This window comes from Maniola hyperantus, chromosome 19, assembly GCF_902806685.2.
Source record: "Maniola hyperantus chromosome 19, iAphHyp1.2, whole genome shotgun sequence".
Taxonomy (NCBI): Eukaryota; Metazoa; Arthropoda; class Insecta; order Lepidoptera; family Nymphalidae; genus Maniola; species Maniola hyperantus.
Window position 1 is genome coordinate 1,189,032 of NC_048554.1, and position 22,365 is coordinate 1,211,396.

The 22,365-nt window shown below is 42.7% G+C and overlaps 2 protein-coding genes across 5 annotated transcripts in view; both read left to right on the forward strand.

Annotated features, from left to right (window-relative positions):
* Positions 1 to 22,365, forward strand: part of p115 (General vesicular transport factor p115) — a 152,921-nt gene that overhangs the window by 44,439 nt on the left and 86,117 nt on the right. The window lies entirely within an intron of this gene.
* Positions 106 to 22,182, forward strand: LOC117991435 (histone acetyltransferase KAT6B-like). 4 transcript variants are annotated; one of them, XM_069504835.1, is made up of 12 exons: positions 106 to 1,286; positions 2,331 to 2,495; positions 6,908 to 7,068; positions 7,425 to 8,324; positions 8,469 to 8,719; positions 10,926 to 11,136; positions 11,614 to 12,011; positions 12,113 to 16,136; positions 17,055 to 17,167; positions 18,493 to 18,683; positions 20,662 to 20,785; positions 21,714 to 22,182. In XM_069504835.1, exons 1-12 carry the CDS (start codon positions 741 to 743, stop codon positions 21,992 to 21,994), a joined length of 7,365 nt encoding a protein of 2,454 aa, XP_069360936.1. In that variant the 5' UTR covers positions 106 to 740; the 3' UTR covers positions 21,995 to 22,182. The 4 variants fall into 4 exon arrangements, with proteins under 4 accessions (XP_069360936.1, XP_034834924.1, XP_069360935.1 ...); XM_034979033.2 differs by having other exon boundaries at positions 7,425 to 8,719; XM_069504834.1 differs by having other exon boundaries at positions 7,425 to 8,719; positions 20,677 to 20,785.

Sequence of the window (22,365 nt, forward strand, 5' to 3'; positions counted from 1 at the left end):
AAGTTGTTAAAAAATGTTATCATAGACAACATTACCAACTATTATTTTCGTTAATTATATAAAAATGGCAATACAAATCTGACGGGCAGGATATCAAAATTATTTTTTTATTATAGCAAGCAATCTGATTGATAGCCATTTTGAAGAGCCTTTTGTTAGTGTTTTGTGAATGTTATTCATCAAAAATTTGCGAAAATTGAACAATAAGAAGGCAAATAAGCATTAATCTAATGGATCTTTACTATGGATATCTCATAAATAGACGTTACATTGCAATGTTGTTTGTTTAGTGAAGGCGCATTGTGAAAAAAGAACCGGAACGGACCTTACTGTATTTCAGATCTGTCTTAGTATTAATTGTGAAATTAAGGAGATAAATTGTGAAGTGGAAGTTTTTGTTTGACGATCAAAGTGAACAGTTTCATTGAGACAACATTATTTACGTCGCGTGTATTTGTTCGCAACGTAAATTGAGATCGCCACAAGATGGCCGCCATCGAATGCCCGCTCCGCCAAAACCCGCTCGCGAGCCCCGATGTGTCATCCGTTGGAGATGTTTCGGGTACGCTGTAGACTGGCGTCTCGCTGCGCGGCCGATATCACCGGTCGCTTCCGGCGAAGTTCCATTGTGTAAAATGGAATTTCGCTCGAGGCGCCAAAATACGATGGGTGTTGACACATCTCTGGCTGCGATACCGTACCGTTACTTCGACGGCCGCACCAAATAATCGTTGACAAAAATGAGCGAGCCAGCCGACGTAGGAAAAGAAGTGTGGAAGCGATGGATTCTCGAGGCGATACATAAGATACGGTCGCAGAAACAACGGCCGAGCGTGGAGCGGATATGTCATGCGATCAGGCAGCACCACAACTATCATGAGGACGTCGTGTCGGAGCGCCTGGAGCGCGCGGTACGCGAGGGGGTCGTGCTGAAAGTGTACAACAAGGGGCAGAGCACGTACAAGGACCCCTGCGGGCTGCAGAGCAAGGTGCTGCGGCTGGCGGCCGACGTGGACGTGTCGAGGGCTGTGGCCAAGGCGGTGCGCGAGTTGGGCGAGCGGGACGGTTCTAGCTTAAAGACTATCGAGAAACATTTGCGGCAAGCGTACCAAGTGACTGTGGAGGAGAACATTGACGTGCGGAACGTGTTGCGGGCGGCGGCCAAGCGCGCCGTGGCCCGGGGGCTGCTGCTGAACCACGCGGGGAACTACAAGGCGACTGACCGGCCCCTCACGGCCACAGATCGCATCCAGAAGCAGAAGCGACTGCCCGAAACCTCAGAGAGTGTAAGTTGCCAAGTTGTTTAATAAATATACATAACATAAACATTTTACACATATACGTTCTCATTAGATTTTTATCTAATAGGAATTCATTATACATTTTAAACATTGTTTAATTTCTATATCATGATTCATACATATTGCATAATATTACAAAAAATGTTTTAAAATTATAATATGTAACTGGTGTCCATTCATAGTTGTTCTTATCAGTAAAGTAAAACGTAAACAAAATGCAGTTACTACAACTTGTAGTATGTTCATTCATTTCTGCTATTGAATGAAGTGAAATATATTGCATTGACTCAATATTTATGTTTATGTTAATTGTAGGGGACATGAATAAAGTGAAACATAAATTGGATTGACTCTATATTTATGTTAATTCTAGAGGACATAAAAATTTAACTTATAAGCTGAAGCTTGGAAATGAGTTGCTTTAATGGCTCATTAAAGCAGCTCATTTCCAAGTTTTTAATCATATAAATGATCCTTTACATGGTAATAAGATTTTTCAATAAAGTTGCGTTTTAAAAAACAAAAACCCTTTCTTAGCGGATGTATACGTTATAATAGCTAACTGCATGCCAAATTTCAGTCAGATCCGTTCAGCAGTTTGAGCTGTACGTTGATAGATCAGTCAGTCAGTGTATCAGTCAGTCACCTATTCCTTTTATATATATATATAGACTAGCTTATGCCCGCGGCTTCGTCCGCATGGACTATAAAAACTTCAAACCCCTTAGGGGCTGGATTTTCAAAAACCCTTTCTTAGCGGATGTCTACATTATAATAGCTATCTGCATGCCAAATTTCAGCCCGATCCGTCCAGTAGTTTGAGCTGTACGTTGATAGATCAGTCAGTCAGTCAGCTTTTCCTTTTATATATTTAGATTAACCTTTTAGTTCCCTGAGGCTTCCTTCTAGCTAACAATTCGTCATGTTAAGGGCTCTTTATATTGTATACTTCCATCTTTTTTGTACCAACGTTCTTGCAAATAAATGATTATTTATTTTTATTTATTTATTAGTTGTTCTGTATTCCAGAACTCGAGTCCAGCAGGCGTGCCAGTGTGCGCGGAGTGCCTGGGCACGGAGGCGCGCAACCGGCTGGGCGCGGCCGAGAGCCTCCTCGTGTGCAGCCAGTGCAAGTGCTACGCGCACCCCACCTGCCTCAACTTGCTGGAGTACATCAGCTTAACTGTTTTGAAGGTAAGTTCACACAGGTTTTGGCTTTAGACCATTTAATTTGAGCCTCTATAGCTCAATGAGTAAAGGAGTGGACTGAAAACCAAAAGGTCGACGGTTCAAACACCGCCCGTTGCACTATTGTCGTACCTACTCCTAGCACAAGCTTGACGCTTAGTTGGAGAGGGGAATATTAGTCATTTAACATGGCTAATATTCATTTAAAAAAAAACAACAAAAAAATATTTATGTTTGTAGGGTTCTGTACCTCATAAAGATTTTTTTTTTAAATTCTGATACAAGTTAGCCCTTGACTGCAATCTCACCTGGTGGTAAGTGATGATGCAGTCTAAAATATAAGCTGGTTAACCATGAAGTATGGCAGTTTTTTACAAACCCATACACTTTTGGTTTCTACACGGCATCGTACGGAACGTTAAATCGCTTGGCGGCACGGCCTTGCTGGTAGGGTGGTAACTAGCCACGGCCGAAGCCTCCCACCAGACCAGACCAGAAATTTAGAAATTATAAAATTCCAAATCCCTACCGGGAATCGAACCCAGGACCTCCCACTAATAAGGCCTCATTGTTTACCACTGCGCCAGGGAGGCAGTCAAGATAAAAGGAACTGTCTGTCCAGCATTGATACATTGATACATATGCTCCAGCAATGTACGGGACTGCAATTACTAACATACCATACTATTGTACAAACTAGCTGTTGCCTATGATTTCTTCTGTGTCAAAAATATAAACCGGCCAAGTGCGAGTCAGGCTCGCGCAACGAGGGTTCCGTACTACAGCCGTATTTTTTCGACATTTTGCACGATAATTCAAAAACTATGATGCATAAAAATAAATAAAAATCTGTAGAATACACAGGTGAAAACCTTTCATATGATACCCCACTTGATATAGTTATCTTACTTCGAAAATGCAACGGGAAGTACCCTGTAGGTTTCTTGACAGACAGACAGACAGATGGACAGACAACAAAGTGATCCTATAAGGATTCCGTTTTTCCTTTTGAGGTTACGGAACCCTAAAAAGAATTATCCAATTTGGTGCAGTCGTTAGGAAGTTATGTGCGTACATACATTTCAGTGATTCATTTTTATTGATATAGAATTGGTTAGGTATGTATATGAAAATAGCAATCGCCGAGTTTCTTGCTGCTGTTTGTTCAGCTCTAGAATTTTTTTGGTAATTACAGCACCATAATATTTTTTTTTACTTAAATTTTTTTTTGAATTACAAAGTTACATTTTATTAGTTAAATAATAATTGTAGGCCTTGGTAATCTTAAGTAAATAATCACTACCCATAATTATTATAAATGAGAAAGTATGTTTGTTTGTCCTTCAATTACGTCGCAACGGACAACAGATCGACGTGGTTTTATGCATGGAGTAAGGTAGAGTCCTGGAGAGTGTCATAGGTTATCCCAGAAAATTGGAGTTCCCATGGCAATCCTAAAACCTAAATCGACGTCGTTGTCGAGTCGCTTGCATCAGCTAGTGCCTCCATGAAATATCAGATTGGCCCTGATAGTGTGCGTCATTAGCACATGACAAAAATATTTAAAACTAGCTGATGCCCGCGACTTCGTTCGCGTGGAATTAGGTTTTTCAAAAATCCCGTGGGAACTCTGTGATTTTCCAGGATAAAAAGTAGCCTATGTCACTCTAAAGGTCTTTATCTATACCCATGCAAAAATCACGTCAATCCGTTGCACCGTTGCGACGTGATTGAAGGACAACCCAACAAACAAACACACTTTCGCATTTATAATAAGGGTACTGATTAAATTAATAATGATGACTCAAATAATCTAGATTTGTTTTGGGGTTATCATCTCCCATGGGTGCCATCAGGGACTACTATAACTATCATTCATAACAGATATGACTAACAGATATCAAACTAGTTCATTCCTTAAAAACAATTGAGTTTGAAGTATATTCTGCCACAAACAAAATTATATTAACCAAATGGGTAAAAAAAAATATTGATAAAAAAAGCTGGATGTAAGGTAAGGTTAGCTTAGATTATTATACACTAGCTGATCCCCGCGGCTTCGCCCGCGTAGATTTAGGTTTTTAAAGATCCCGTATAGCCTATGTCACTCAGGAATAATGTAGCTTTCTACTGGTGAAAGAATTTTAAAAATCGGTTCAGTAGTTCCAAAGATTACCCCCTACAAACAAACTTAACGACATTACCTCTTTATATAATAGTATAGATTAGAGTGAAAGTTGCAATGTAAATAGCAACAGGTATAAATGTCATCAATTAAAAAAAAAACAAATATGTAGATATAAGAAATAAAGTGAGCCCAGATCTCTATTGTCTGCTAATACAATCATTGTGATCTATAAGAGGTGTCAGTGCCACCATTCCTACAAACTATTGTATAGTGCACATGTGTGTGTGCACCCAATGGGACAGAAATCCGACACTACGGGAAAGAGATTAGGTGTATGACCGACGGCTTTACGGGCTCTCCGAGGTAGTAGGTACAGGGGTGCAACACCGCCAACTTTTCAAGCCGCAAGTTTCTTGATGCGACATGTACGCGACAGGTTGAAATGGCAATCGGGGAGGGAACGCCTCGCACGCCCGCTTAGCCCCCGCGCTAACCCGGTGCGGGCGAGAGTGGGAGACGTGAGGGTGTGCGATTGCCATACCCAACAGAAAAATCCAATATCGAACTTTTTTTTGGCCCGACCCGAGAATCGAACCCAGGACCTCTGTAATTGAATAGTCTAACCACTAAACCAAAGTCAAAGTCAAATGATTTATTCAAAATAGGTAATAAATTACTCTTGTCGATGGTCAGTTGTTGGATTTGTAAGATATAGTGGTGATAATTATTACGCAAACTTAAAACTAAAGCTACAAGGGTTCCAAACGAGCCCAGGTCTGAGAAGAGCCCACAAAAAACTCAGCTGGGTATTCTCTTTATTATCACCACTTTACAAAATCATAAATTAAACTTATTAGAACTATCACAAGGCCGTTAAGCAACTCATTCCCAAGCTTGCTTATCATTTAAATAATCCTTTACATTGTAATAGGATTTTTCAATTAGTTTACGTTTTATGAAAACTTTGAACTTGTTGAGAGACATCTCCAATATGTTTTCTGGAAGCTTATTATAAAAACGTAAAACAAAGAGGCAGTTTGATTGATTTTATTGTATGTATAAACACTTAATAAAGTTATTTGCATTGTCCTTTATTGGCTTACTGCTGGGGAGTCAATTTGCTCTGCGATAATTATACTGTTTACCTTGCCTGTTCAATTAGCAATTATTTATTTATTCATGTAAATACAATTTTTTATGTTTCCGCGGTGGTTTTATAAGTTTCAATGCAAGTCTGTTTTATAGAAAAGGCACATGTAGCACCTTTAGAATTATCACAGATATATACAGACTAGCTGATGCCCGCGACATCGTCCGTCGTCGTGGAATTAAGTTTTTAAAAATCCAGTGGAACTCTTTGATTTTCCAGGATAAAAAGTAGCCTATGTCGCTCTCTAGGACTTTAACTATACCCATGCAAAAATCACGTCGATCCGTTGCTCCATTGCGACGTGATTGAAGGACAAAACAACAAACCAATAAACCAACAAACAAACACACTCGCATTTATAATATGGGTACTGATATGCAACTAGGGTGGCCCCCTTAGGTTCCAGTGCAATTGCAATTTAGACTTATACCTACAGATATAAGCAACTGGTTAGCAGGAGGCTACCTGGCTGGTACCTCACACAGGTAGCCCTAAGGTAACCCTATTTTCCTTTTCACGTCATCATAGCCTAATATTTGACATAATAATATGTTCCCTCACTGCAGTTCACTCTGCCTAGGGCATGTTCAAGTTGGGACTTGCGACCAAAATGTCGGTTTCATCACTCTGTGCGGACGTCGTGTCGTTTGGTGCCCCTTACTTACCCTTAGACGATGATTCAGGTGTCACATTCAAGTCAATAAATTAAATTTTATAATCTGAACTGTTGATGTTTTATTTATACTACTTATAATAATAATAGTTGAAATTAAATGCGATAATAGATTCCTCATCATAAGATATCAGACGACGCAAATGCCACTTACCTCCCGTTTGGCCGGGATAGATAAACGCGCGTTTCCGATTATCCACCCTAAGGGGGATTTTTGGTGGATAAATGGAATAACCCCTTGTCTGTGAGCATGGTTCTGCTGCAGGTACACTTCTACGATTATTTATGTGTTATATATTATAATTTGTGTCAACAACAAACTCGTGTCTCGTAGTTAAATTAGTGTAATTGGGCTTTATGGCCGTTCTAATTAAATAATAAATAAATAAATAATAATAATAATCAAATCGTCCAGCAATTAGACATGGCAAGCCGAGTCAGCGTTTCAGAGTGGTGCGTTGTTGCAGAGCGTGCGCTGGTGCTGCGGCGAGTGCGCACGCTGCGTGACGTGCGGCCTGAGCGGCGAGTGGGCGTCGCGCTGCAGCGCCTGTCCGCGCACGGCGCACGCGCGCTGCCGCCTGCCGCCTTGGCGCTGCGAACACTGCGTCGACAAGCCGCACACGCCGAGGTCAGTGGGGACGCGACCTTATCACAATAGTCATTACTCATTAGACATCTCTCCTTTTCCTTCCTAGATCCGTTTCTGCACTTAGACATTGTCTGTTGTAAGAGTTAGGACTCATGATCATTTCTCTTGATTCACTAGTTTAGGGGATCAAGTGTACTCAAATCTTAATGATAAATTCTTCAAACTAAGACCTTGATAACAAGACAACTGACAACAGGAATAACCTGAACATGATATCTTTCCCAAAATTTTGCTTCCCTTCTGTTGAGTTCTGTAAGATTTCCACTATGATGAAAAAATACTGTAAAATACTTTGTTTAAAAATTCATTGTACTTACATCTGTATTTTGCTGTAGACTGACGATGGGTGGAACGCCGAAGAAGAGGAAGCCGAAGACGTCGGCGCGCCGCATCGACTCTGACGACGAGCCCTCCGATGGTAATAGCTCGCCGTACAGTGCGCGCGCCGCGCCGCACCTCGCGCGCCCTGCCGAACAGGCCATGTCCAAGGAGAAGCAGAAGTTCTTCCGCTTCTCCGCCTTCAACCTCGTCAAGCGCCGCCGCTGCCGGGACTCCTCCAGCGACTGGGAGGGCTGGGGCTCCCGCTGGGGCGGCATGCGCGTCACGCGCGTGCAGCGCGTCGAGCTGCGGCTCGAGCGGCGCCGCTCGCCCTCCGACCGCTCCTCCTCCGACAGCTCACCCCCGCGCCGAGCCCTCCCGGCCGCGACGTCCCCGCCGCAGTCGCCCCCCGACCGACGCACCCCCACGATATTCGAACGCCTCGCCACCGACACGGCCCCCGACGGCTCCTGGGGCTTCGCCGCTGAAGCGAGAAAGCAACAGCTCATCGAACCGCAAAGCCCCATCACGCGCAAACTCTCCCTCTCCCCCGTACAGAAACCCGCCCAACCGATCGACGGACACAGAAGACGCAGCAGATGCGGTGACAGATTACTTACCACGTTGTTCGACGGCCTATCGGAATTTTATTCGGTTCGGACGGCGTCGCGCTCCCAGTCCCGGCCTCGGCTCAAACAGGAGAGCGAGGATAGACAAGTGCTGAAAGAGACTAGAAGTACGTTTAAGCGGTACCAGGCTACGTTGCAGCGAGACGGGCGGAGTAGAGAGCGGAGTCGATCTCGGACGCGCGAGTATCGGCGGGAGAGTGCGCAGAGTCAGAGCAGGAGTGCTCGGAGCCAGAGTAGGAACGTTCGGAGTCCGAGCCGGACGAGATTGCGGAGTCCGAGCCGGACGAGGTTACGAAGTCCGAGCCAGACGAGATTGCGGAGTCCGAGCCGGACGAGATTGCGGAGTCCGAGCCGGACGAGATTGCGGAGTCCGAGCCGGACGAGATTGCGGAGTCCGAGCCGGACGAGATTGCGGAGTCAGAGCCGAACGAGATTGCGGAGTCCGAGCCGGACGAGATTGCGGAGTAGGGGTCGGGAGCGGAGCGAGTCGCGGGAGCCGGTGAAGCGCGAGTTGCTGAGCCCCGAGCGCAGTGCGGAGGTGCCCGGCGTGCGGAGTGCGGAGGGCATGCGGCTGAGCGCGTCGGCGCTGGTGGTGCTGGCGGCGGAGGGCGCGCGGCGCGGCGCGTGCGGCGACGCGCAGCCGCACAAGCTCGCGCTCGCAGCCCCCGCCTCGCATCACACGGGTAAGGCCTCGAACGCACTGCCAACCTCGACCGCGCGTTGTTCCGCTCTACATAGATATTGTCTTGTAGCGAACGCACTTGCGATTGTTTTCCGCGGCGTTTTTTTTTTGTAAACGGACGTCGTCGAATTTCCATATTTCATAAGTTATTGTATTTTTTTACTATGTAAATTTTGGATGATATATTAAATACCTACTTGTTACGTGTTAAATGGAATCTTCAATAGAACAATGGTTATAAATGAGGACCACTTAGTACCTAAACTACACTCTCAAGAGTTCTTCTTTTTTAGACCCATGTTATGTCTACTTTTAACTAAAAAGTTGTTGAATGAAACAAATAAATTTAAACTAACTAGATTTTGAAAAACTTATGTTCTAAAAATAATTGCTCGTAGGACTTTAGTTCAGTCCTATGTTGTAGTTTTAGTTTGGTTATATGAGTATGTAGTATTTTTCACAAAACATTAGTTTTTGAAAATTTCTTCATACATAGCTCAAAAATTATTATTTTTGCAATTTTTAGTTGAAGGATGGCAGATTTGTACATGCCACATTCATTTTGAGATCTTTCCATCTCCTCTGTCTTAATGTTACTTATATACAAAATATATTTTTGAAGTCTTAATAATTATGTGCATAATGACTTAAATTAGGCATGAGCAGTATTTATTAGCTGATTTTCATAAATGATAGTGCCTTATACCATTGTACTTTTGTTTTACAAAACCCAGTAAACATTATTTTCTGATCCTACCTTCAATGCAATTGGAAAAGATAATGTTTTCTAACACTAACCATTTAATATATAGTGATTTTGTTCGTAACATCCATCTCGATTACGATGACGCGGAAAAGAATCGCGGTGCGTTGTCTTCAAGCGGTTGCGCGATCTATTTTGCGTCGGAAAAAATCGCAGTGCGTTCCTGGCCTAAAGCCCTTGATCCGTCGGCGAATGAACTTAAGTGTTATTGGTTTAAAGGTTATATTGGCACCGATTCCGTTGTCTTTCTCTAAACTAAATTTAGAGTATCTGCATCCTTTTCTTTTTAACAATGCTAAAAAGGGACAGAACATGAACTTTACATTTAAAGACTCTAAATTTTAGTGCACGCTACAAATTTAAACAGTAGGCTCGCGACTGTGCGCTAAAATCACGGGTTTTACCATCTAAAAATTAAATTTAAAACTGTCTTAACTGCGTCTGTCCTTTTCATATTACATTAGTAAGAAGAGGATGTGAATACTCTAAAATTTGGTTGTGCTCAGAATCAGTACCATTGTATTGCATCAGCAAGAGATTACTGTAAAGCTTACATCACAAGTCTTATAAAAAAAAAGCCAGCTGTAGTCTTAAGTTTAGTCGCCTACTGATCAGAAAGACAGTGACCTATGAGACCTGCTTATTTTTAGGGTTCTGTACCTCAAAAGGAACCCTTATAGGATCACTTCGTTGCCTGTATGTCAATATTTATTGACACTCCCAAGGGAATAATTTGGCAAAAAGCAATGTTTTATAATAAGTAGTTTAGCTGTTATATCTGCAATTACAAACTTTTTGCAGTTGGAGATAATATAAGCAACAAAATAATTACATGTGTCCTTCCAAGGCACGGAACCCTCGGCGCGCGTGTACTATTCGCACTTAGTCGTTTTTTTGTGATGTGCAATCATATAAAAACGGCCAAGTGCGAGTAGTACAGTTTTGTCTATTATACTAAATTAATTCAAAAAATATTATGTAATTCAATAAGAACTTATAACTGAACAGACTTAGAACTTAAAGATTTTTTCCAGACTTATACCACATCCTTTCAACACAACAACAGTCTTGCATTTTTAGGGCGTTTGTGCACTCATCCATGAAATCACGGATTCCGTAAAAATACGAGTATTTGTATGACGGCCCCTCGAAAAATCACGGATACGAAACGAATACGGATGAGTGCACAAACACCCTCACTGTGAGCCAAATACAGTTACAGTTCTTGCAATTCACGAAGGCGAGTGGCTCATGCTTGTGTTTAAGTCGTATCGGTATAAGTAACGCACACTGAATGTGTGCGTTTGCGAGCGCTTGTTCGCGACTGATTGGTCCGACGTGCACGCACACTTACGCAATGTCCGTGTATCCGACGTAACCACAAGTAAAGTCCACTCGCCTTCGTGAATTGCAAGAACTGTAAGTAAAGAAGCAAATTTTCCAGAGGGCAAAAGACTCCCCCCGGGGGTGACGGAGGCGGACGCGGAGCTGTTCTCGCAAGCACGCACGGCCACGGGGGCGGAGGGCGAGGTCGGGCCCGCACCGGCGCTGGGCGCGGCGGGTCCTGCGCCCTCGCGATCTCCGTCTGCTATCGAGTTTGGCCAGTGGGAGATCGAGACCTGGTATTCCAGCCCGTTCCCGCAGGAGTATGCCAGGTACATTGATGTAATCCTAGTACATTTTTAGGTTTCCGTACCCAAAGGATGCCAATGAGACTCCATTACCGTCCATCTGTTCGTGTGTCTTTGTCTGTCAGCGGGCTGTATCTCATGAACTGTAATAGGTAGAGTTGAAATTTTCACAGAAAATGTATTTTTTTCTGTTGTAGCTTAATATCTTGTCTGAGTTTCGAAGCATGCCAGTGGTGGTAGCCACTAGCCATTATGTTCTCCATTTATCCATACTTTCATACAAATATTATAAATGCGAAAGTGTGTCTGTCTGCTAGCTTTTCGCGGCCCAACAGTTTAACCGATTTCGATGACAGCTGGTACAGAGTTGGCAGGCTACTTTTTATCCCGGAAAATTAAAGAGTTCCCACGGGATTTTTAAGAACCTTTATCCACGCGGACGAAGTTGCGGGCATCATCTAGTTTCCTATTAAAATGGGTTTTTTTAAACTTAATTTTCAGGTTGCCAAAGTTATTCCTGTGTGAGTTCTGTTTGAAATACGCTAAGAGTCGAGCCGTTCTAATGAGGCACCTTGACAAATGCCTCTGGCGCCACCCGCCCGCCACGGAGATCTACCGCTGCGGGGACATCTCCGTGTTCGAAGTGGACGGCAACGCCAACAAGATATACTGCCAGAACCTCTGCCTGCTCGCCAAACTGTTCCTGGACCACAAGACGCTGTACTACGACGTTGAACCATTCCTCTTTTACGTGCTGACGAAGAACGACAGCAAAGGATGCCATCTTGTCGGATATTTCTCTAAGGAAAAGCACTGTCAGCAGAAGTACAATGTATCCTGCATAATGACGATGCCGCAGTACCAGAGGCAGGGCTATGGGAGGTTCCTCATCCATTTTAGTGAGTGGTGGAATTATTTTTTCATACTTTCTGTACTATATTTTGAATCAGTAATGTTTAAAGCGTAACAGTGTATTTTAATCGTGACACATATTTTTCAGGTTATTTATTATCAAGAGAAGAAGGACAGGCGGGAACTCCTGAAAAACCTCTATCAGATCTAGGCAGAGTCTCGTATCACGCGTATTGGAAATCCATTATCCTAGAATTCCTTTATGACCACAGAGACAAACCTTTTACCTTTGAAGAAATTGCTCTCACAACTGGGATGCATATGAATGATATTGCTGTAACGTTTCAGCTACTAGGCTTCGTGAGACATGTTCCCAGTAATGAATTCGTGAAAGTAGGCATCTGTGTTGACTGGAACCGGGTTGAGACTCATATGAAAAAGTTAAGGAGTGGACCAAGGCTGGAAATTGATCCTGAGTGTCTAAGGTGGACACCTCTATTAGCACCTACGATAAATCCATTCAGATCACCTGAAGAGGGTTCAGGGGACCAAGATACTGAAAACGATGATAAGGAGGAGAATGAATTAAAAACTGAAAGTGAGAATACTGAGACAGAGCCAGAGAGCATACCGGTTAAACCTGAAACAAGTACCAAACATGCAACAAAAGAAACTGAAGCACCAGTTGAAGTCACTTCATCTGGTAGAAGAAGAACGCGGCCGCTTAAATACAGTGAAAGTACTTATCAGACGACACCGACGTTAGGTGGCGATGGTAGTCGGAAAAGAAAACGCGATGTTGGCAGAAAGATTTCAGAAAGCGTGGAGGATGATAAGAAAGAACCAGAAGCGACACCCAGGAGACAAAGGAGCAAAAGCGTCGCTCGGAAATCTGCAGTTCAAGAAGAGGTTATTGAAGAACTTACTCCAAGAAGCAGGAGGAAAAATGTGCCTGAACCAGTTTATGCCTCAGATAGTCAGGAGAGTCAAGAGAGTATGGATACTCATATTGAAGTTCCTATACCAAAAGTTAATGAAGTCAAGACGAAAACGAAGAAAAAGATTGCATGGAAAGGACGAAAACGGCAAAAGGTTAAAATTGCAACCAGAAGTAGTTCTCCTTCTGCTAAAAAGGCCAAAGTTGTTGAACAAAAAGAGGAAGTCAATGATTATAAAACTGATGACTCTGTTGAACAGTCCACTGAAACAGCCGCCGTGGACACTCAAAGTAATGCGACAAATACACAAAGTGAGAAAAAGACAGGGGAAAAGGATAAGAATTCTGATGCGAGTTCCGAAGATTCGTCTGGGGAAGCTGATGACGAGATGGACGTTGAAGAGGGCGAAGAGAAAACAAGCGTCTCGAGCAAGCCTGCAACACCACGACAAATCGAAGAGAACAGTACAGACCATCATACTAGCGATATGGAACTAGACAGCATACACATGGACTCACCCAAATCCATAGCTGAAAAAGATCAAGTTATAGAGGAAGCAAGTAAAGAAAAACCTGAAGAACATACAGTTATCGAAAACGGTCCTGATATGGCCTTACCATCTGACAATACAGACACAAGGACGCCTAACGAGACAGGTGATCTAATAGCATCAGAAACAAGAAACGGCGAAATAACGTCTCCAAATAAACCAGCGCTCGATGATAAAGACACCATCGTCATATCAGAGTCTGATGACAATAACAGCCAGAGCTGCCCTTTACCATCTCCCAAACCGAGTGATATAGCACCAGTGATACCCAATGAGGTCAAAGAAAAAGATATCATGGAGAGTGATAGTTCTTCCAAAGTCATACCATTGGTTTCGACGGAAAATTCTCACATCGTTCTGGATGCGAAAGGCCCATCTGAAAACCAAACCAGGCCCCCTGTAGATCTCATTGTACCGCGTTTAAATCAGATTGCAACCATCGTCGTCGAAGGAGAATCCGATAATGCTATTTCGCCACAAACGGGGATATCTCCAAAGAAAAATGACAAAACAGTCATAAGTGAGTCTCCGAAACGGAAATCGCCTGAGAAACTGCCTACGGAGATCACGTGCGAGCAGAAAAAGTGCGAAATGAGGAAAGAAACTGTCATCCAACATCAGGTTCTTGATGAAATTAAAGCGGCAGAAAAGAAATCACCAAACAAAATAGAGTCAATCATACAAAACCTGGATCCTCATAGAGACCTCGCTAATAGTTTAAAAAAGCCTGACCCGCCGAAAATGGATACCTACAACGAAATCGACGTTCGAAAACTACAAATGCCCATCGCAAGTAAAGAAAGTGACAATCCCTTTCGTCCCGACATGCTGTACACAAGAAAAGATGAAATCGTAGTTTCGCGAAGTATAATCGAAAATACTATACATAATTATCAGAATTCTCTTAGCAGTTCAATGACTATACAACCGATTAATAATTCAGGACAATTACAACATTCGTACTTAAATCATAGGCCCAGTGTGAGCAAAGAGTCTCAGGCAGTTCAAACTGATAAAGTGCTGATTAAAACCAGTGATTCCAGCAGAGTTAACATGAATAATATGTCAGACTCCTCCCCAGTTATAAGTAAAAGCACTACGAAATTAGAAGTTCCACATCCAATAACATCCCCTGTAGTATCATCCAACAGCACAGTGATCCCTAAAATACCAAATGTACAAGATATCAATTTTTTACCGAGATGTCAGAGCGCTAACGCGGCGGTTAACTTGGGCGTGGAAAGAACAGATCTAGAAACTAATTTCGTCAATAACGCTATGAATTCTTTAGGCGGGTCCATGAGTATAATTCCGACCTCTTCCCAAGATAAAATTGACCCAAACCAAAAACCTAGAGAGAAAAGCAAGCTTCGGGACGTAAGAGTTAATTCGGCTCACAGTAAAATGGAGAAAACTGAAAAGAAAGGGGCAAAAAACGAAACCCCGAGAAGCACGCCGGAACCGAAGATGTTTTTTCCTGAACAAAACGCGCCGACGAGGAAGCCAGAAACATCAGTCCCAACAAATGTGATCAACACAGCGGCGATCACGAGTAAAGTAGAACCGAAAGTGACTGAGGCGCCGAAGAAACAAGATTTTTTTAAGAAGGAGAAATCAAATGCCAACAAATGCGATTCTAAAACTCAGTCAGTAAAACATGACAAGAGTTGTTCCGCCCAGTTGAAGGCAGCAGAGCAGAATGATTTGAACAAAATGCTGCCGAAATTGAAGTATGACAATGAGCTGATGCCAAAAGCGGACTACACTATGAACCAAATACCTACCTATCCCACGTCACACGCGCAGTACCCGCAATGGCCGCCGTGGGATCCCACGCGTACTTGGGACCACAATCGCTTTCTAGATATGAAAAACAACGAAAAAACTTACCTAGACAAATTCCAAGGTTTTAACCTACCGCCGTTGGATCAAATGCAAAAGTCTCCCCAAAAATTACATCCGAAATACGATCAAAAGGATTTTCATAATATCGCTTACGGGGCGTTATCCGGTGGCATATACGCGACTACCGGTCTTCCGCATTTCAAAGAAACTAAAGCACCTACATCCAAAGCATCGGACTGTTCACAAAAAAACGATTGCAAACCAACCAAGCAATCAAAAACTACCACCGCGTGTCAAACCCAGTGTGAAAACAAGAAATCCCAATCCCACAACACTACTGAAGCGCAGATGAAGCAAATGATGCAACGTCAAGTCAAGCAACAGCAAGAAGTTGTAACCAGTTGTGCAGATTATCGACAAAACCCTCAAATTTTAACGTCCCCTGGTTGCAAATCATTTAACCAAAACGGGCCTTGTGACCAAAAAGTTGAGATCGAGAAGAAATCTCGGCAACATTCCAAAAAGGATGAGTCCCCGAAAGATACAAGTAAAGAAGAGATGTGCGAGGCTGTGAGCCCCGCGTTACAGTCGATGGGGGTATATACCCCTGATTCGACGAGTAACTCAGTACATTCAGTGCAATACCCAGCCTGTGAGCTGGACATGAGTCAGATAAGTCTAGAGTCGCCGACGAGTATAGGGTCTGATTTAGCGAGCCCCTGTTACAACATGCACCCCGCGCCGAGCCCTCAGTACCCTCACTCGTCAATTCACATACCCTCCATCATGAGTCAGCCCAATCAACCGCCTAAACAGCAGAAGATCAATAATAGGAATAGGTAAGTCTATTTTCCAAATTTTTATTCATAAATATGAAATTTACTAGCTGATGCCCGCGAAAATCCCGTGGGAACTCTTGACTTTTCCGGAATAAAAAGTAGCCTATGTCACTATCCATGTTTAAAACTATACCCATGTAAAAAATTACGTCGATCCGTTGCTCCGTTGCGACGATTGAAGGACAAACTAACAAACCAACACACTCTCGCATTTATAATAATGGTAGTGATTGTAGGCCAATCAAGTTTTAATAAACAAAAAAAATATTATTGTTTATTCCAATCACGAAACGCATTTCAATCTTCCATCATCATCACTTGCCACCTAGCCTGCCTAGTACCTCGATTGCGGGAAACCTGCATCAATCTTTATTACAATCTCAATTGTTGTGATTGGCTGAATTTGTGCGATCCTTGTTGCAACAATGCATTGTAGCCAATAGTGAGCGAGCGTCAACCAATCAGAGGTGATTGCGATCGTGACATTGTAGTTGTCATTCTTCCGCAATCGCGCAGCAGACCCTCTGATTGCAGCCAAGCGCTAGTCTATAAATTAAAAAAAAAACTTGTAAAAGGAAGATTGCTGGGGCCCTACCGCGGTTGTTTGACAGCTACAATGTAACGATCGCAATCATCTCTGATTGGTTAACGCTCGCTCACTATTGGCCACAATGCATTGTTGCAACAAGAATCGCACAAATTCAGCCAATCAGAACAATTGAGATTGTAATAATGATTGATGCAGGTTTTAGACAATCGCCCTACTGATCTTATCTGTCACCTGTCGAAAGTTACTTAACAACATTGTTATTTGTGAAAAAATTGTATATTTTTCAAAAAACAAAACAGGCCGCGCTTTTCCAGTCTCTCCTTTCGTGAGAGTGACTAGTGTGAGTGATGGTTGTGTGTGTTTTCCAGGAACAGCAACAGCACAACAAACAGCGGCGCAGACAACAAAGCAGGCGTGCGCGGCACCGCCACGCCGCCCGCGCGCCACCGCGCCACGCCGCCGCACTCCGCCACGCCGCACGGTAACATATAGAATAGAATAGAATATAATAGACTAGAATCTATATATATCTTTAAAACAAGCGTGAATAGGCACCTTCTAGGCAAACGCGTCCCATCTTAGGCCATATCATCACTTTCCATCAGGTGTGATCGTGGTCAAGCGTGCGCCTATAACGAATAAAAAAAAAAAAAAAATATATAAAAGGAGAAGGTGACTGACTGACTGACTGACTGACTGACTGACTGATCTATCAACGCACAGCTCAAACTACTGGACGGATCGGGCTGAAATTTGGCATGCAGATAGCTATTATGACGTAGGCATCCGCTAAGAAAGGGTTTTTGAAAATTCAACTCCTAATGGGGTTAAATAGGGGTTTGAAATTTTGTAGTCCACGCGGACGAAGTCGCGAGCATAAGCTAGTTTAAGATAATTTATTTATTTAAACAACTCAGTACAGTTCATCTCTGTTGTGGAATCCTGACCCCTAAACTAGGAAATCCCGTGTCTTAGAATAGAATATATTTTATTCAAGTAGGCTTATTACAAGTGCTTTTGAATCGTTAAGTAGTTTAATTTACCACTGGTTCGGAATGCCGTTCCTACCGAGTAGAACCAGCAAGAAACTCGGCGGTTGCTCTTTTCAAGTGATCAATATGTAAGACAGAGATAGACCATTTCACAGATAGCATGTGTCAATTTACCGAACTAAAGAGCGCGCGAGCAAGGACACTCGTATCGCTGCGTGTTAGGGAAAAAACATCTAGTTCAATTAATGTTGTAAACAATCTGTAACAGAAGGTGGGTCAGGATAAAGAAAATCAAATATAAATATATCACTTAGAATATTATATTCACTGTACACATGTGATCGCGTCGAGTGTTAACAAAAGTATGCCCGTTGCCGGTTGAAACATCTCGGGGCCCAAAATTATAATATTATCATAATACAAAATTATCATAAAATAATAATTGATTAATTATAATGAATAATATGTTAATAATGAGATATTTGAGCTATTGTATTAATAAATAATTGTTGTAGTAAGGATTCCTATTAATAATTCTATTTGTGTACCTATTCAAATTTGCACACCATAGTATGGTAGATTGTAGCTCGAAACAAAAATTGTAATTGACAACTTATAAATGTACCTACAATCAGCAAATAAATAATTTGTATTTGTAAAAAAAACTTATCAAACAGTCACCAAGGAAAATAATAAAAGCTCCGCACTGTGAAGTGTGTGCGAGATCTCATTACATTCAACATAAACAATCTCCAGCCATGGCAACTCCTGGGTCACATAACACCTGCTCAAATATAATTTTTCTCCATTCCAGGTGGGGGCGTGATGCAAGGCGGGCCTGGGAGCGCGGGCGGCGGAAGCACGGGCTACCAGGGCGGCTACCTGTCCTTTCAGCAGCAGCAACAGTACCACACGGGCTGGGCGCCCTCGTGCTCGCTCGCCAAGCTGCAGCAGATGGCCGACGCGCCGCAGCACCCGCCGCACACCCCGCCCGCACCGCCACAGGTATGTGAAGATAATAACAAAACATTGTCATGCAAAGACCCCTGTGTTTCATGCTAGCCTAGTCTTCTTAAATATATAAAAGGAAAATGTGACTGACTGACTGACTGATCTACCAACGCACAGCTCAAACTACTGGATGGATCGGGCTAACATTTTGCATGCAGATAGCTATTATGACATAGGCATCTGCTAAGAAAGGATTTTTGAAAATTCAACCCCTAAGGGGGTGAAATGGGGATTTGAAATTTGTGTAGTCCACGCGGATGAAGTCGCGAGCATAAGCTAGTACTTTTATAAATTTGATTGTACCAGAAACTTGACATATAAAGAGCTTTATGCAAAATGTACTACCGACTTTGTCAAAACTTGTATGTCAGGGTTTCCTGACTGGATATGTTGGCTCTCTATTGTAAACACCTTGTCTTCCCATATAAAAAAAAAACCGGCCAAGTGCAAGTCAGACTCGCACACTGACGGTTCCATACTACAGTTGTATTTTTTCGACATTTTGCACGATAATTCAATAATTATGATGCATAAAAATAAATAAAAATCTGTTTTAGAATGCACAGGTAAAGCCCTTTCATATGATACCCCACTTGATATAGTTATCTTACTTCGAATATTGAAAATACTAATTATTAGTTCATGACCACAATTTAATTTTTTTTGTGTGATCTAACCCTAAATTCACGGTTTTCAGATTTTTCCCCTAAAGCCAGCTATAAGACCCACCTACCTGCCAAATTTCAAGTACAAGTACCTTGTAGGTTTCTTGACAGACAGACAGACAGACAGACAGACAACAAAGTGATCCTATAAGGGTTCCGTTTTTCCTTTTGAGGTACGGAACCCTAAGAAAGAGCTCCGACTTTAAACCGCCGCAGTGGGTTATTTATATATGAGGGGTAAGAAGCGCGACGGCAGGGCAGCTTCGCAACTGGTTCGTTAGTTATCTATTACTTTCCGCGCTGTAGGAAAGTACATATTTTCCTGGCGACGCGGTGACGATTTTTCTTTCATTTCACTCCCCGGGATTCGAACAGATAACATGCGATAAGAAGCTACACTTAAATAAACTCTTGAACACATGAGGCTTAGTAGGAAAGCCCAAATTCATTCAGTGATCAATGGAAAGATGGATGTTCGACATAGCTCTACAGGTCAAACCGGAAATGAGATCTGTAGAAGAAATTGACACAGCTCAATGGTTCATGCAACGGATTGCATTGCATCTCAATATTTATGAAGAAACCTATGAACGACGGAATAAGTTAATAAATTAAAAGTTAGTCTTCCACCACCATAGGAAGTGTACTGTTGATCACAGGTCTCTTGATGAGACTTCTCTTTCTGATGCTGCAAACGTTAATGGGCGGCGGTAATCCGCGTAAAATTAATATCAGGTGACCCGCCTGCTCGTTTGCTTGCTCGTTAAAAAAAGTAGTAGGTATTCTCGTTTACTTAGATGTAACAAAGTAAGCCTTGACCGTCTTACCACAAAAACTTTAAACGCTGTTTAAACTGACGTGAAACACCAGCGTTGTATGGGATAAACGGTTGAACGTTCGTTCAAACCGCATATAAAGTTTTTGTGGTAAGAGATAAACTGTCTTACTACAAAAACTTCAGGCGAGGTTTAGACAGACGTTAACATCTATCCCATACAACGCAAATGTAAAATGTCTATTTAAACAGTGCCTAATGTTTTTGTGGTATAGTTCTTGCATTTCACGAAGGGCACTGACTCATGCTTGTGTTTAAGTCGTATCGGTATACGTAAGGTACACTAAATGTGTGCGTTTGACAGCGCTGGCTCGCGACTGATTGGTCCGACATGCACGCACACTTAAGCAATGACCATGTAAACGACTTTACCATAAGTAAAGTTCACTAGCCTTCGTGAATTGCAAGAACTGTAAGACAGTATAATATGTTTGGTGGTAGAATTATGATTACTACAAGAATGAATGTGTAGTTTTTCGATTTCCAGTATGGCCAACAATCGGGCACGCCTCCCGCGGGACACTACCACGCGCCAAAGTACTACGCGCCCGCGCACAACCAACTCGAGTCGCCTCGCAACACCAGGAATACTACCAGTGAGTACAGTATCCATACTTATCACTACCCATCATTGACTTATAGGCGGGCTGTTCGACTTGTGGACAATCCCAAACTAACCGGCTCGTTAGAAAGCCTGGAGCACTGCAGAGCATTAGCTCTCTATGCGTGTTCTATCGCCTTTATAATGGGGAGGGCTCTGAAGAGCTTTTTGGCCTCGTTCCACCCTCATATTTCACTGCGCGCCACCACCACCTGGGTGTCTGGTGCACTTCGACCGTCCGCTGTGCCAGATCCTTCTTTCTACGCACATGCAAACTGTGGAACCAACTCCCATCGGCGGTGTTCCCACTAGATTACAACATGGGGTTATTCAATGGGCGGACCAACAAATTCCTAAAATACCAGCAACGCATCGGCGGTTCCTCTGGTGCTGCAAATGTTCATGGGCGGCGGTAATCACTTAACATCAGGTGACCCGCCTGCTCGTTTGCTCGCGATCTCTTAGGCACCGACTCATTGACTCAACTTCAGTGACATCTGGATTTCAAACCGTTCGTTTATTAGTATCTAAGAGGTGGCACTGATTTATTTGGTTTCTAAACCGTGAAAAATTTTGTTTGCTTGACCATAATATCTTGTAATTTATATCGATGCTACCCATATTATAAATGTGAAAATGTGTTTGTCCTTCAATCACGTTACAAAAGAGCAACGGATCGACGTGATTTTTTACATGGGTATAGTTAAAGACGTGGAGAGTAACATAGGCTACTATTAAGCTTGTATCCTGGGGATGGACATAGGATACTTTTGTCCCAAAAAATCAAAGAGTTCCCACAGGATTTTTAAGAACTGCAATCTATGACGACCAAGTTGTGAACATGATCTAGTCGAAAATAACTTAGGAGCTGTCTGTCTGGGTTTGTCATTAAAATAATTAATATTTCTATTCTGCTTTTTCAGGTAACCTAAGCCCTATGCAACATGTCCAAATGGGGCCGGGGTCACGGATGTCCCCGAATCTGAACACTCACATCATCAGCCAGTACGGGCTGAACGGCTACCGAGTAACCCCACAGCAGCAATTCAACAATCTTCCCGTTCAAATGATGAACGTACAGCCCGGGGTCCAGTACCCCAGCCCTGACCCCAGGGCTCAGCAGCCCAACGTGTACGCGTATGGGTACATTAATGCTCCGCCACCTCTAACCATGCAAACTCTAAACTCTACTATGCGTCGGTAGCCTCGACCAAAAACACAGTGCCGGAAACAGTGATCAGTGCTAAGTGATAACAGTGACAGTGTCGGACCAAACAGTGCATCACTTTCGGCATAAACCAAAACAAAAAAACTTATTCAATTTTTTTTTCGATAACTGCCAAGTGCCGCTACTAGATGGCATTAACAGTCGCTTCAGTACTGAGTGAACATACATATGAGGCGTGTAGTTGCAAAACCCGCTAAAATACTTTTTTTAACTCCCCTTTTACACTTGAAAAAAACTTGTAACGCTTTCTGACTAAACAAACGCAATCCTGTTAGGTATTAAAATTATCGTTGGAGGATCGGAAAACAGGATATAATAAATCTATAGGCAATATTATCTTTTTTTTT

Coding starts and splice junctions, on each gene's coding strand:
- LOC117991435 (XM_034979033.2), top strand. CDS start 741: ATGAGCGAGCCAGCCGACGTAGGAAAAGAAGTGTGGAAGCGATGGATT. Junction 1,287..2,330: donor TGCCCGAAACCTCAGAGAGT/GTAAGTTGCCAA, acceptor TCTGTATTCCAG/AACTCGAGTCCAGCAGGCGT. Junction 11,137..11,613: donor TTCCCGCAGGAGTATGCCAG/GTACATTGATGT, acceptor CTTAATTTTCAG/GTTGCCAAAGTTATTCCTGT.